Source organism: Neomonachus schauinslandi, chromosome 7, assembly GCF_002201575.2.
Source record: "Neomonachus schauinslandi chromosome 7, ASM220157v2, whole genome shotgun sequence".
NCBI classification, from domain to species: domain Eukaryota; kingdom Metazoa; phylum Chordata; class Mammalia; order Carnivora; family Phocidae; genus Neomonachus; species Neomonachus schauinslandi.
In genome coordinates this window covers 57829187-57843532 of record NC_058409.1, presented here as the reverse complement: position 1 = coordinate 57843532, position 14346 = coordinate 57829187, and the positions used below count along the sequence as shown (strand labels likewise).

The following is a 14346-nucleotide window of genomic DNA, read 5'->3' as shown; positions in this document are numbered from 1 at the left end:
TTAGATTTCTATTTAGGTTTATTTAGTGTTTTTGAGTATATCTCTTTGTATACTCTTCTTAGTGGTTGCTCAGTATTACAGTATACGGTCTCCTGGTATATGATGCTTTATCACTTTCAGTGAAGTATAAAGACCTTATTTTCTTTTAGGACCCTTTACCATCTTCACTTTTAAAATAGAATTTTCCAGGGGCACCTGGGTGGCTCAGTCTGTTAAGCGTGTGCCTTCAGCTCAGGTCATAATCTCAGGGTCCTGGATCAAGCCCCACCTTGGGTTCCCTGCTCAGTGGAGAGTCTGCTTCTCCCTCTCCTTCTGCCCTCCCCTTTCTTGTGCTCTCTCTCTCTCTGTCTCTCAGATAAATAAATTTTTTTAATATCAAAAAACTTTTAAAAAATAGAGTTTTCTGTTTGATTGCTATGTCACATTACATTACTGTTTCTGTTTCATTTAATTCTTTTTCATACAAAACACAGACATCAGGCTCACTATGCTGGAAGAACAAAATGAATCCCTTTCAATATATACCACTTGCCTGATAGCCTCCATACCAAATGAATAAATGAAGCTGGCCCCCTATTTAAACTTCTGGGCAACAAAGTACCATTGGAGGAAGCCACACAACGGTGCTAACCTAGTTAGACTTAAAGATGGCTGAACCCCACTGCTGAAGCTATAGGCTCCATCTTCTTTCAATTCATAAGATTTTCTCCCTCTTCTCTGTTATCCTCAGGACCAAACTTCAAGTGGTATTAGAACCCTGGTCTCCACATAGGACTTGTAACAGAAGGAACTGGTAAAATTCAAATTGATCCTGTTATGTTCTCTAGCTAACTTCATTTCAATTTTTAAAAAGTTTGAATAAATATTTAAAGAATAATTGAAAGGGCACCTAATTATTAGCCTGTCCATGGCTCTCCCTTGATTTGTCTCCATCATACTAATTTAAATTTGAACTTTGTCACTGTCAGCAATGCTTCCATTCACTTTTTTCAAAAGATTATTTGAGAGCGAGAGTGAGCATGTGCATACATGTGCATGCAGCTTGCGCATGAGTGGGGGAGGGGGAGGAGGGACAGAAGGGGAGGGAGAGGGAGATGGAAAGAATCCCAGGTAAACTCTGAGCTGAGTACAGAGGCAGATGCAGGGTTCTATCTCAAGACTGAGATCATGATCTGAGCTGAAATCATGAGTTGGTCACTTAACCGACTGAGCCACCCAGGTGCCCCTCCATTCACTTTTTACTAACTCCCCGGTACATTTTCTAAATTAGTTCCTTTCTGTTTAAAGCCCCAATCTCTCTCTCAGACTCTTTTGATTTGTTTTCTAATGTAACAGAGAAATTTGAAGGTAACTGGTTTGGGCTAACTCAGCATCCCATGCTCTCTTTGAACCTTCCTTTAGTGTCAGAGAGAAAGCCTTTCTCATCTTCACTGCCAGCTTCCCTTCTCATGCTCCTGATCTCCGCCTCTCAACTCTTAGGGTAATTCTGAGAACCCTAGGATTAAGATACTAGGCATTTTTCTCTCTGGCATCTTCAGACTTTGCTCACTAGTAGCCACTTTTTTCTTCATATATATGTAGATTCACCTTGTCATCTCCTTCAAAATGTTTTTCTTGAGTCTTCTGCTCCTGTCCCATTCCTTTCCTTTCTTTATCTGCCACATGCCTCATGATCTTATACTTGTCCCTATTCCTAATACCATGTTCTTCAGCAATCCCTTGCAATTTGACTTCTAACAATCTATTCAATGAAAAATGTTCAGTACAAGGGTGCCAGAGATTTTCTTCTAATATTCACCAGCATCTCCTCACTTCATTTTCCACAACATTTTGTTTCATTTAATACAATTGATGGGTTCACAAAACCCTTCTTCCTATGGTATCCATGTACCTCCCATCCCTGACTATGTGCATCTGTTGATATTGTACTTAGACTTTTACTCTTCCTTTTTACTTTCTCAAAACTATATAAATCCATGCCTTCCAATATCACCAAATCTGGTTCTCAAGTTAGTCAATCAACAGTCTTCCTCATCAGTCTCCAGCTTATTATCAAATTCAGCATCCATTTATTTAGGATTCTTCACCACATTCATTCCCATCTCTATGACTTAACTAATGTAGCATAGCCCATGTGGAATCCCTTCCCTTTGCCAATCTAAATCCAATGTACCCAGCCTTCCTGCAAGGTCAGCTAAAGTCCTACCTCTTCCATTAGACCTTTGCCAAACAGTGCAGTACATTAAGGTCCTTTGTCTAAAACTACATTAGACTTGGGGTCTCTTGACAAGATGGTACCCCTAATTACCTCTAGTTACCTCAAATATGTAGGCCTTGTCAACTATCTCTCTGAAATCATGAACAATGAACCTAAGTTTTTATTCTCTGATAGCCCAGCAGTGTGTGCTGGGCAGACAGAAGTTGCTTAAGGAACTTATTTAATGCCTTAATACTAAATAAATATTATTGAAACAGGTCATGATAGTACTATCATGGCATTGATAACTTCACTTTGAATGAAACTAGGATTTTTAATGGACTACTTAGAAAGCTACCAGCAGTATGACATAGTGGTTGAGTACAAGCCCAGACGGCCTGGGTTCAAATCCTACTTCTATGATCTATTGGCTAGGTGAGCTTGGGAAGGTTAATTAACATCTTTGTGCCTTGATTTCCCTCCCTGAAAACAGGGGAACATAACAGTACCTACCTAATGGAGTCATTATGAAGATCAAATGAGTTATGTCAGATACACAAGACAGTTTTTGACATGTAGAAATTGCTCCATGAATGTTAACTATTATTAAATGCTTATTACACATAGCATGATAGTATCATAGAGCTAAAAGAACCCTCACTTCATAAGTGAATGAGTTGAGGAATAAAGGTAAAATGATTGGCTCAAGGTCTCATGGTTAATTAGAGGCAAACTCAGAAACCAACTTTTCTGACTTCTATTCAGTGTTTGCTTTTCCTCCCCAAGGATTTTATATCTGAACATGGAACTAAATTATAGAAGTTTAGAGTTGCAAGGGACATTCAAGCATCTTTAGTTCAACTTTCTTACAAATTATCATACTGCACGATCACTTGTCACAAACCTTTCGTCTTTGTTGACAGTACCATTTCACAGATTCTCAATCACCCAGACAAAAAGATCCTAATAGAACTTGCACCATGGCTTTCAAGTTAGGAAACGTAGGAGGGATAGAAATTGATGCCAAGGTCAGGTCCCTTGAGTTCACATGATTATCACTAGATGAGGCCATTTTTAATGTCCATCTCTTGAAAAATAATATTTCTTTTTAAGAGAAAACATTGTCTGGAATACTCATTATAAAGCTGTGATTCAAGTCATCCCACACATATGTGAATGTTTTGCAGATAATATGCTTCCTGGTAGGAATCTGAAATTATGATTTTGATGAACTCTGAGCGACACACTTTAGCAGCCAGAAAAAAGGCACAGGGGCCAACTATCCATACCAGGCATAATTTCTGAAGGTTTCAGCTTTCTGTGTGGTTCTCTGGAACAACATTCAGCCTGGTTGTGCAATCAGCTGTGCTAGGGTTTTAAAATTCAATCTAGCAAATACAGACTCTCAGGAGGAATTGCAACAATAAAAGATTGCTATTAAATAGACACAAATAAACCTGTGTCTAAGGATTCTCTCATCAGATGCAATAGCCTATTTTCTGTCTCAATTCAATGCTAAGAGGAGAGATTTAATTTCTCTTTAATGCAAATGAAATTGTCATATGTAACAGCAGCAATAAGGGAGAAGGCTGAACTGACTAATTATATTATGTGTCCACAAAAAATGTGCATCCATTAACCACCCCCCTCCACCCTGCAAACAAGACTCAGGTAATCCACATTCTCTGTGTATGATTATTTTAAAGATTTTATTTATTTGAGAGAAAGAAAGTGAGCGAGCAGGGGGAAAAGCAGAGGGAGAGGGACAAGCAGACTATGCTGAGCACAGAACCCCATGTGGGGCTTGATGTGGGACTCAATCTCATGACCCTGAGATCATGACCTGAGCCAAAATCAAGAGTCGGGTGCTTAACTGACTGAGCCACCCAGGTGCCCCAAGCTGTATATGATTACTTTAAATGCCTGATTGCAATATATGGACTCTGAGCTTTATGGCTTAGGATTTTAACCCTCAGAACAGGGAGGTCCTATTTCTTGAATCTGAAAGTTGAATTATTTTCTTTACACTGAAGATTGAACAGACAGACAGCCTCTGCTGATCCCAGAGAGGACACATCATTCCTGATTTGTGCTTCCATAGTATTTTATTTATGTCTCTAACTTTACCCATGATAATCTGACTTGTTACACTTAGTTGTATGTTTCCTTGGTGGACTATAAACTCCTGAGGATAGAGTTCAGGTCTTATTCATCTCTATATTCTCCCAGAGCCTTACAGTGTCTTGGATACAGTAGTTGCTCAATGAATGTTTTTATATTTGGCTTCAATGGTACATATATTAAGCATTTCTCATTTATAAAGTATTATCAATGGATTCCCACATTTGATATACTTTATCCTTCTCATTTCTGAGAACTCTTGCCTTTGAAACATGAAAAAAAAAGCTTTAGCAGATTAATGTTGTAATTTAGATGGCTATATAAACCATCTAATCCTAGGGAATGCCTATCAATTCTTTGCTGAATTGTAATTTTATGAAAATTTGCAGAGGTTTCTTTTGAGCTTACAGTTGTTTAAGGGGACCCAACTACCTCAGTGTGGCAGAGTTAAGGAAAGAACTCAGAGAAATCCCAGAAAGACTGTTGTACCTTCTAGAAGGACCCAGCACCCAAGTCCTAACTCCAGGACCCTGTAAGCATGATAAGATCATGGCACTCTGAAGGCCTATTTTCCCTCCTTGACAGTTTCTCTGAGAACAGTTTTTCTGAGAAAATGTCAGTGTGATGTCCAAAAACATTTGGTTCATGCCCAGATTGGCTGGCTGTATAATCTGTAGGGCCCAGTAGGAAAAAAAAAATGGAAGCCCCCTTGTTCAAAAGTTAAGAATTTCAAGACAATGGCAGCAAAACATTAAGGCAATTCTGAGCCCTTCTATGCACAGGGCCGTGTGTGACTACACAGGTCTCACATCTGCAAAGCCAGTTGTGTTCTGTCTTCAGAGAGTTTTCAGTACAGTGAAAGGCAAAAAATCTGTATGGAATAGAAGCTACAATTTAAGTGTGTACAAGGGTCTGCAGGAATCCCGAAGTTCCTAATTCTGTAAAATCATCCCAGAGAAGGTGACAGTTAATCTCACTTTTGAGGGAGCAGTGGAAGGGAAAGGAGATATTCCAGACTGAAGAAAGGAGGAATTCATTTGACAAATTTCAGTAATAGGGTTACTTTTAAGGAGAGTGGAGCAAGTGAACATGAGGGTGACATAAGATTGAGTGGAAAGAGGCAAAAGCCAAATGTATGGGGTAAGGGGTTGAACAATTATTGAGTGCCTATTGTATGTCAAGTCATTTCTCCCTGTGTCATAATTTCAAACACAATAATCCTGCCTATTTTGCACATGGTCTAATTTAGGCCCAAGGTAGTAACGTTCAAAGGGTTTGGAGGACACTAGGCATCCAATAAATTCTTAAGGACTACCTGGAGGATGTATCTTAAGGGCGAGGACTCTTAACGATTAGGCCAGGCTGATTCTAAGTGGGCTTTTTTAAAATTTTATTATTTTTTAAAATTAAATTCAATTAGCCAAGGTAAGTGGCTTTTAACCCCTCCACTGATCCTTGCCACATCTCTTCACAATCCAAAGGTACTCTTCCCTCCCCTTCGCCCCGCCCCGTGTTTCAACGTGCCGGAAATTGGGCAGATAAGTACTTCCGATGTAGCAAAGGTCGGCCCCGGCAAGATGGCGGCCCCCTTCGAACTCAGTTGCTGGGGAGGTGGCTGGGGGCTCCCATCCGTGCACAGCGAGTCCCTGGTGGTGATGGTGAGGCCGCCTCGCGGGCCAGGGCGCAGAAAAGATGGGCGGGGCCAGAGGCGCGAGGCTGGCTGGGCCTGGTCTCCGCCGCTCGCCGCGGTTGCCTGCGGCGCTGCAGGGCCCAGAGTGTCCGGGGCGCTTCTCGCTGCACCGCACTGGGTTCCTTCTCCTGGAGTCACAGCCTGGCCTGTGACCCCGCCGAGCCCTGGCGGGAGAGTCATGGCTTTCCCGCTGGGCTCCGAGTCTTCTCAGCCTTGCAGAGCTTTTTGGGCGGTGGAATGAAAAGCCAAAGCTGGGTGTGCGCGCGCCCCGCTCTGCATCCCCCAGACCTTTGGGAAAAACAAAGTCCCCGAAAGATGGGTAGCTGGCGCGCGGGTCCTCGGCTAGACAGCCGGAGGGGGACACAGCCCGCGTGTCAGGCATTTTTGCTTTAGGGGGACCAGGCTGTAAAGTAAAGCTGCTCTGCAGATTTGCAGTACGTACTCAGTCTAAATGTTCTATTGCAAACTTTGTTTCAGGCTTACGCCAAATTTTCTGGTGCACCCTTGAAAGTCAATGTCATAGATAAAACCTGGAGAGGTTCAAGAGGTACAGTGTAAACATTTAATACACCTTTCTGCTCTTTTTTTAAGTGACACCCCCCCCCCCCCCCCGAATTTAAAGCTGTGAGGCATATAGCCATAGAGTACCTTGGGATTTTAGTTTCTTCTTACCATGACCTTGGCTGTATGTTGCTTACGGTTTGATCATTCTGAGTAATATTTTAAAATACAAGCCAGATCGATGGAAATTACGAGAAATGACAATGTTCTCCAGAACTGCTTTGTGAAATTGCAAAAAACTAAGATGAGCTTAACTCATTTTCCCCCTCCAAATGTGCAATTAGTATAGTTTTTAGGGGGTCGGAATCTCTTCAGAGGAAATAGAAACGTTTCCTAGTATGTAAACTGTTTTTGATTATAGGAGATGTACCAATTTTGACAACGGAAGACAACATCGTTTCTCAGCCTGCAAAAATACTAAACTTTTTAAGAAAACAGGTGGGTGGTTCCTTTTTTAACATGTTCCCTGCATGTTACTTAAAAACAACAGAAACAAAAACACTGTAAAGTTTTTTTTTTAATCTTTTTTTTAAACCAAATCAGATAATTGAAGATACCTTAGGTTTGATATAAAACTAGACTTGAGAATTGCTGCTCTGACTCATGAGTTGTATTGTGATTTGAAAGTCATATAGTGAGGTATACCCAATTTATACTTTCATGTATTTTTTTGGATTTGATTGAAGTTTAGACATAAGCAGATTCAATGAAGCCATCTTCACTCTTATGCTTATTGATATGATTGTCAACTTAGTCACAAAGCTGTTACACACTTTGTGCTGCAGATGACATCTGAGTTCCCACCAACTAGCAACTATTTTATTTTTAAAGAACACTTAACTGGAGAGTTGCAATTAAATGTTTCATGAAGTAATGTATCTAAAATGTGTGAGCATGTAAAGATTTGTATAATGTATCCAGAATATTTAAACATGTAGAGACTTCTATAAATACCAAAGTTATAATTGGTTTTGCCAATACTTTTCTTAAAAAAATAAGTCCTCTGTCAACAAAATTTAGAACTGTTTTAAATTGGGGGTTTTTCTTTCTTATGGGGAAAAATGCAACCAATTAGAACTTCTTCCTTATTGTTAAAAATAGTAACTTCTATTTATTAAGTTTGTACTATATGCCATGCACTAAACTAAACTAGCTCATAAACAATCACTGAATAATAGCAATTAACAAAAAAAGCACAATATTACTGTGTGTGTGATGTTGTGCTAAGAGCTTTATTTGCATTAAGCAGCATTTGTCACTGAATTTGTATGTATCATTCTGCTTTTTAATATCATATTTGCCATTTTTGAGGAAGAATAGGAATCTTAATTTATTTAGCCTGACTGTTTTGGGATGCCCTTGACTTCTCAAGTTTCTTGGTTTTATATTTTTTAATAGAAATATAATGCTGATTATGAACTCTCAGCAAAACAGGGGGCAGATACACTGGCTTACATTGCTCTCATCGAAGAGAAGCTTCTTCCTGCAGTGGTGAGCATTGGCATTGTAGTGACCTACAAAAAATATACTTCAGTCTGTTTAGAAGGAACATAATGAAAAAGGCTTAAGAGAGGAAATTTCATTTATGTATTAATCTTGATTCTTTTATGTTACTGTGAAACTGGATTGTTAGACATTCAACTAAGACATGAAACAATGAAGTGAAAGATAATGTCATTTTGGAAATAAAAATTATTTATGGAAGATGGAGTTTGTTGCTCCCATGTATAGAATTTAGCTAACTCTAATTCATTCATTCGATAAATATTTATTGAGTGCATATGTGCCAGGCCTTGTTTTGGGTGCCTGGGATATAGCAATCAACAAATTCATGTATTTAAAATCTTGTTTTATTCTTGAGTCATTCTAATTGGGAAAGTTGTATGAAGCCACTTTATACAAAGATATTGATAAAAAAAACTTTCACATTGATTGGATGACCTTTCTTTTAATAAAAGAACATGCTTGTAGTGGGTTTGATTTTGGGTTTTTTGTTTGGTTTGGTTTGGATTTTAGTTGTTTTTTATTTTTTTTATTTATTTTTTTTTTTTTAAGATTTTATTTATTCATTTATTTGAGAGAGTGAGAGAGAGAGAGAGAGAGAGAGCACACGAGAGGGGGGAGGGTCAGAGGGAGAAGCAGACTCCCTGCCGAGCAGGGAGCCCGATGCGGGACTCGATCCCGGGACTCCAGGATCATGACCTGAGCCGAAGGCAGTCGCTTAACCAACTGAGCCACCCAGGCGCCCGATTTTAGTTGTTTTTGTTTGTTTTGCAGCTTCACACATTCTGGGTTGAGAGTGACAATTACTTTAGTGTGACAAAGCCATGGTTTGCTTCACGAATTCCTTTTCCCTTGAGTTTGATCCTGCCTGGAAGGATATCTAAGGGAGCACTAAATAGAATTCTTCTGACCAGAGGAGAGCCTCCCCTTTACCACCTCCGAGAAGTGGAAGCTCAGGTATGGTTGGGATTACTTTCAAAGCAAGGGCCCTCCAGAGGAGGGACAAGAGAGACAGCAGAGATGAACATACCTAAATGCCTGCCTAAAAGGAGTTCTAGAGCATCCTTCCTACTTTTGAGTTGTAATTTCATCCTTATTAGATATACAGAGATGCCAAGGAGTGCCTAAATCTTCTGTCAAACAGATTGGGAACATCTCAGTTTTTCTTTGGAGATACGTGAGTGCATTCCCTTACAAATCATTTTGATGTTTTGTATGCATATAGTCAATGAACAGTAACCTAAAGCAAGTCCTCTTACCCCCCCCCTTTTATGAGTTTTTTACTTTAAAAAAAAAAAGATTTAATGGATTACTCTAGTAAACTTTTTCTGTCCATGGTAATCAAACATTGACTCAGTATGCTGTCTGTGTGAATTTAAAATATCTAAGGCTATTCCCACCCTGTCTCCTATCTGTATGTAACACTTGTGAGTAAAAATGCATCTTTAATGTATAACTTTTCTTCTAAATAAAATAAATGGTTAGAATATAAAAAAAAACTACTGAATAAAACCTTCATTACATCATTTTTATAAGCTAAAATGTGTAGTAAACCTTTTAAAAGGCTATATCATATACTCCAGAATTGGCAAATGTATTTGAGAAAAAATATTTTTAACATAATCCCAAGTTAATATTTTCTTATGTGTTTTTAAAAAATCCCTAATTTATTTTTAGGCCATCTACCTTGGATGCATATGTGTTTGGTTTCCTCGCACCTCTTTATAAAGTACGCTTTCCTAAAGTTCAGTTACAAGAACATTTGAAACAGCTCTCCAACCTGTGCCGCTTTTGTGATGACATCCTGAACAGTTATTTTAGGCTTAGTCTTGGAGGTAAGCTGGCTTCTCTTCAGCTCATCTGTGTTTGCATAGAATATCTGCATATCCTCCTACGGACGTGTAAGCAAAATTAATGACTTATTGAATAAATTTGTGTATTATCTTTAAATGTTGAATTATAGCACTTGAAACAGTTGCATTTTTCCAAATTTATTCCCATGTGTTCTACTTTAAACAGAGAAATAGATATTTGCCTTTTGTCTATTCTTCTAGATTTTATACATTTCTTTCCTCTTGTTCTTCTTTAAATATTGCCCCTTTAAAGTGGATCAGTTTCTTCTAAAAGTTAACCACAGGTATTTATTGAGTCCCTGTTGAAAGATAGCATTTATCCTAATGCAAATGGGCAATTATTTTAAATGTTGCTTCTAGCATTTTCCTGCATGAACAGAAATCAGCAGCAGATTGATTTGGGTGAGGTACACTCCCATGATTCCACTACTTGAAAACTGATTGCATCAGACTGGAGGTATTGTAAATAGAGGGTACCCGTTACTTAGGATATAATTCCTTGGGAGTGTGGGGCCTTGTGCTTAAGCGATCGGGATACGAAAGCTGTATTGGGAGAGTTGGCAGAAATTGTCCTTTTAAGAAACAGAAGTTACAAGGATAACTGGTTTAGGGACAGTTTATTTTTCAGGGTGGGTTATGTGTTTTAGAGAAAGAGGGGTTAGCAGTTTGAGAGTCATGAAACTAAGTAACTTGCAGCCTTGTTACTCTGGAACAGTGATTAGCAAACCTGGCTAGAGGATGAATACAGAATCTTGGCTCCGCTGTCCAATTTACTGAATTAGAATCTCATAGGGATGGAGCCCAGGAATCTGTATTTTTTAAGTCCCTCCAAATACTGTGGATGCCTGGTTGATAGCTGTTTGGGAATCGCTGCCTTAGAAAGCTATCCCAGTCATTGTGACTAAGGGTTTATTTGATATGAGTGGGGAGAAGGAACAACTCAAATTGGAGAAGGAAATGAGGACTGCTGTGCTCTTTTACTAATTACTTTGGCCAACTGTGTAACACTTGGCTGTCTGCTTAATAAACAAATTTAGTCTTTTGGTTTAGGGTTTGGTTTTGGAGCATTACTATCCCTCTTAACTTTGCCTTTGAACTGATAATGGTTTTTCACTTTGCCTGGTTTTATTTATTTATTTTTGGTGGGCGGCGTACTTGGGAGGGTGGATAGACTCAAAATTCTTTCAGTCTAAACAGCTTTAAAGACTTTCAAAATTTTCTGTCTTTCTGATTTCTGTCCTGGCTTCTTAGGCATCTCTCCTGCTGGACAAGAAACGGTAGACGCAAATCTGCAGAAACTCACACAACTTGTAAATAAGGAATCCAACTTGATTGAAAAGGTCAAGTTTATTTCAGTCATTATTTTATAGTAGTTTAGTATTTTCCTTTCTGAAATTAATATTATACCTTTAATTATAAAGTTAATATGCATTAACTTTACCCTCTTAGCCTTTTTTAAGAGCTTATTTTTTCATTAAGCTGCTCAAATATACATTTATTAAAGTTGTACATAATATAGTGTTTCAAAGCCAGTAGTGGCCTGATTACTTTGATAGTGGTATTGGGTTTACTTTTACCACATGATTAGTAATTTTTCAAATTAGGAGACTCAAAAGTCTGGCCTTAAAAAAAGAAGACAAAATCGGAACACTTCTTGCTTGTCTGTTTCTGTCTCGGAAGGGTAACCTGTCTTGAGATCATAGCACTTGTGCTTGTCCTTTCTTATTAGCACTATGATGTCTTTTTCTTTCTTCTACTTAAACTGTGTTATTTTTTCTCCTTCCTTTCCTTCTCTGTTCTAAATGTTGCCTATGGTTTTTCATCAGTGGGGTTATTTTGCCACTTTGGGGTTGCTTATTTGATGAGAGAGAGAGATTGAGGAAGTAGGTAGGGGAGATAGCCAGTAATGGAAATTTTCAAGGTGATTCTAACTGAAAAAATACAAGAGAGTTAGGCATTTTTCCCCCAAGTGTCGGATAAACTTGCTTTTTTTCTTATACCAGTGAATGATACTTCATTCTTTCACTAACTAATGAGGCACCGTGGCCTAATAATACTGGTTCGCAGTTTCTGAGGTCTCAGTAACTGGCACCGTGTTGTGTGAGCTTTATGAGTTGTCTCATTGGATCCTCACAATAGCCTGGTGCACAGCTACTCTATCAGCCCTGTTTGACAGATGAGGACACTGAAGCTTCAAGAGTAGTGTACGTCCCCTACCCAGGGTCGTTCAGGGGGCTTAGGGGCAGAGAGGGGATTGGAACCCTGGAGACTGGATTCCAGCATGGGCTCTGCAGATAGTCAGCTGCAAATGAAGGAAATACATGGAATTCTGAATCCAGCACTAGTAGTACTAGTAGCTAGAAACCTCTGCCACTCTCTGTAATGTCCGTTCTGTTTCTTGTTATAGTATTTCATGTATTGTTAGAACATGAGAAGTGAGTAGGACCGAGCAGTAAAGCTGTAAAAGATCAGTACTGAAGTTTAGGTGGGCTGACTGCACGCCAAGTTTATCTTCTTAGCCCAACTCAGTCAATCCCTTGAGAGGAAATATATTGAGTGTTAAGTGTAGGTAGTGGAAAGATTATTCGGATTGTTTTAGACACTTAACTGCTAGATGAGGGCCATCCAGTAGAGTTTTCATTTTCTCTATGTGGCAAATTCATGACAGCCATGTAGAGGGAACCACGAGATACCTGCCTGTGCAGAAAGCGCACCCAAGACGCCCTGTGACCACTTTGTACACCTCCACCTTGGGTCATCATCAATATACGAAAGTTCCCTAACTCTAAACCGGGCACTCTCCTTTCCACCCCTGTTTCATATCTGCTCTTCAGTATGGTTCACTGTTGGCTATAAGATGTTAGAGCAACAAATGTAGTAGCTATTGGCTACTACAGTTCACCATTTGGACAGAAAATCTAGAGCTTAAAAAAAGAAAGAGTAATATTTGAGGAACTTAGTTCTTGCAAGAAAAAAGCATGACAACACAACTGATTCAAGTCGTTCACTGGGAATACTTTTTTCCATTGGAAAATTAAAAGTTAATCTTTTATTCCCTTTGCTTTCCTGTAAGTTGCATGTATCTCTGCTGAGACATTTCCTCTGTGCTATATAAGAGTATCTGGAGAAGATAAGAGAGAGTTTTGCTCTGCGCATGCTCAAAACTCTAGAAAAGCCTACTTTTAAAGTGGGTAATCAGATGCTATATGCTGTTGGTTTGGTATCCTTGGTGGTGGCTGCTTTCAAGTCTCCTGAAGTTGAGCTGACAGAGAGCTCAACACCAGGCTATGAACCTTGCACTCTCTTTGTGGGCCCCCTGCTTAAAGGTAGCTTCCTAAGGTCTGACTCGGGTTCTAAATAATCCCTCTCCTAGTGTTTCCAGGGATGCTAATGTCCTCCTGAGGGGAGTGAAGGTCATTTTCACTGAGACACTGAGGTTTAATTGAAAGAACAATAGTATTGGAATAAGAAGACCTGGGCTCTAATTTCAACTCATGATACTAGCTTTGCAACCTAATGCAAATTTCTTAACCTTTCTGAGCTCCGTTTTGCTAATATGCAAAATAGGGAATGATCATCTTCCATTTTGCCTTCACAATCGTGTTGGGAAGATCAAAAGAAGTATTGTACATGAACATAATTTCTACACTGGGCAGCTCGGTGTGTCAGAAGTATTGCTTTTACACTTACTATTGGAAGACCTCTTAAATCCAGTTGTGATCTGGTTGAGTTCAGTAGAATATTCATTGTATGGAATTACTATAATTTGTGAAGGCATCAAAGATGAGCAATATTGCTTTTATACATATACCGAGTTAGCTGGTATTTGAAGTACAACATTTCGCGTTCCCGAGAGATTATTTGTAACAAAATGGTTTCTCAAGCAGTCCTGGAACCATAGGGTTCTGTACTCTTCTAGGCTGTAGTTTGGACGGGGAGACCACCGTCCACATAAGTGGTGCCACAGCCATTAGTCAGATGTACCTTTTGTACATTCCACAGATGGATGACAATCTTCGCCAAAGCCCTCAACTTCCTCCCCGGAAACTGCCGACACTTAAATTGACTCCAGCAGAAGAAGAAAGTAATTCCTTACAACGGCTATCACCCTGACACTCATCACGCTTTGTGTCCAAAGTCATATGATTGTTGCAGTCATCTCTTACACTACATGTGTGAAGGCAAAAAGAAAACGCCATTAGTAGGTATAAGGAAGGCTCTAAAAAGAAACTTTCTATGACATCTAGTTTCTCTTAATTAGGAAGCTTGTATTTTAGCTTGGCAATGCACTTTAGATAACATCAGAGTGAATGCTAAATGAACTTGGGGGTAAAAAACCACACTGTACTGTGTATTTAAAACAAAAAAAACAAAAAAAACCCTGCCTTAATCTTGGCAGATTTTTGCCTTTAGTTCACATG

The 14346-nt window shown here is 39.2% G+C and overlaps 1 protein-coding gene across 1 annotated transcript; it reads left to right on the top strand.

Moving 5' to 3' along the window:
- The first annotated feature begins 5895 nt into the window (after window positions 1-5895).
- On the top strand, window positions 5896-14115 carry MTX3 (metaxin 3). Its single transcript, XM_021699822.2, has 9 exons — window positions 5896-5976; window positions 6486-6555; window positions 6931-7007; window positions 7968-8060; window positions 8847-9029; window positions 9173-9249; window positions 9750-9907; window positions 11177-11265; window positions 13928-14115. Exons 1-9 carry the CDS (start codon window positions 5896-5898, stop codon window positions 14036-14038), a joined length of 939 nt encoding a protein of 312 aa, XP_021555497.1. The 3' UTR covers window positions 14039-14115.
- Window positions 14116-14346: the final 231 nt, after the last annotated feature.

What these genes read in the sequence shown, in the direction of transcription:
- MTX3 (XM_021699822.2), top strand. Translation starts at nt 5,896, where the DNA reads ATGGCGGCCCCCTTCGAACTCAGTTGCTGGGGAGGTGGCTGGGGGCTC. An exon ending in GCGAGTCCCTGGTGGTGATG is followed by an intron (nt 5,977 to 6,485) that starts GTGAGGCCGCCT and finishes ACTTTGTTTCAG; the next exon opens with GCTTACGCCAAATTTTCTGG. An exon ending in TCCGAGAAGTGGAAGCTCAG is followed by an intron (nt 9,030 to 9,172) that starts GTATGGTTGGGA and finishes CATCCTTATTAG; the next exon opens with ATATACAGAGATGCCAAGGA.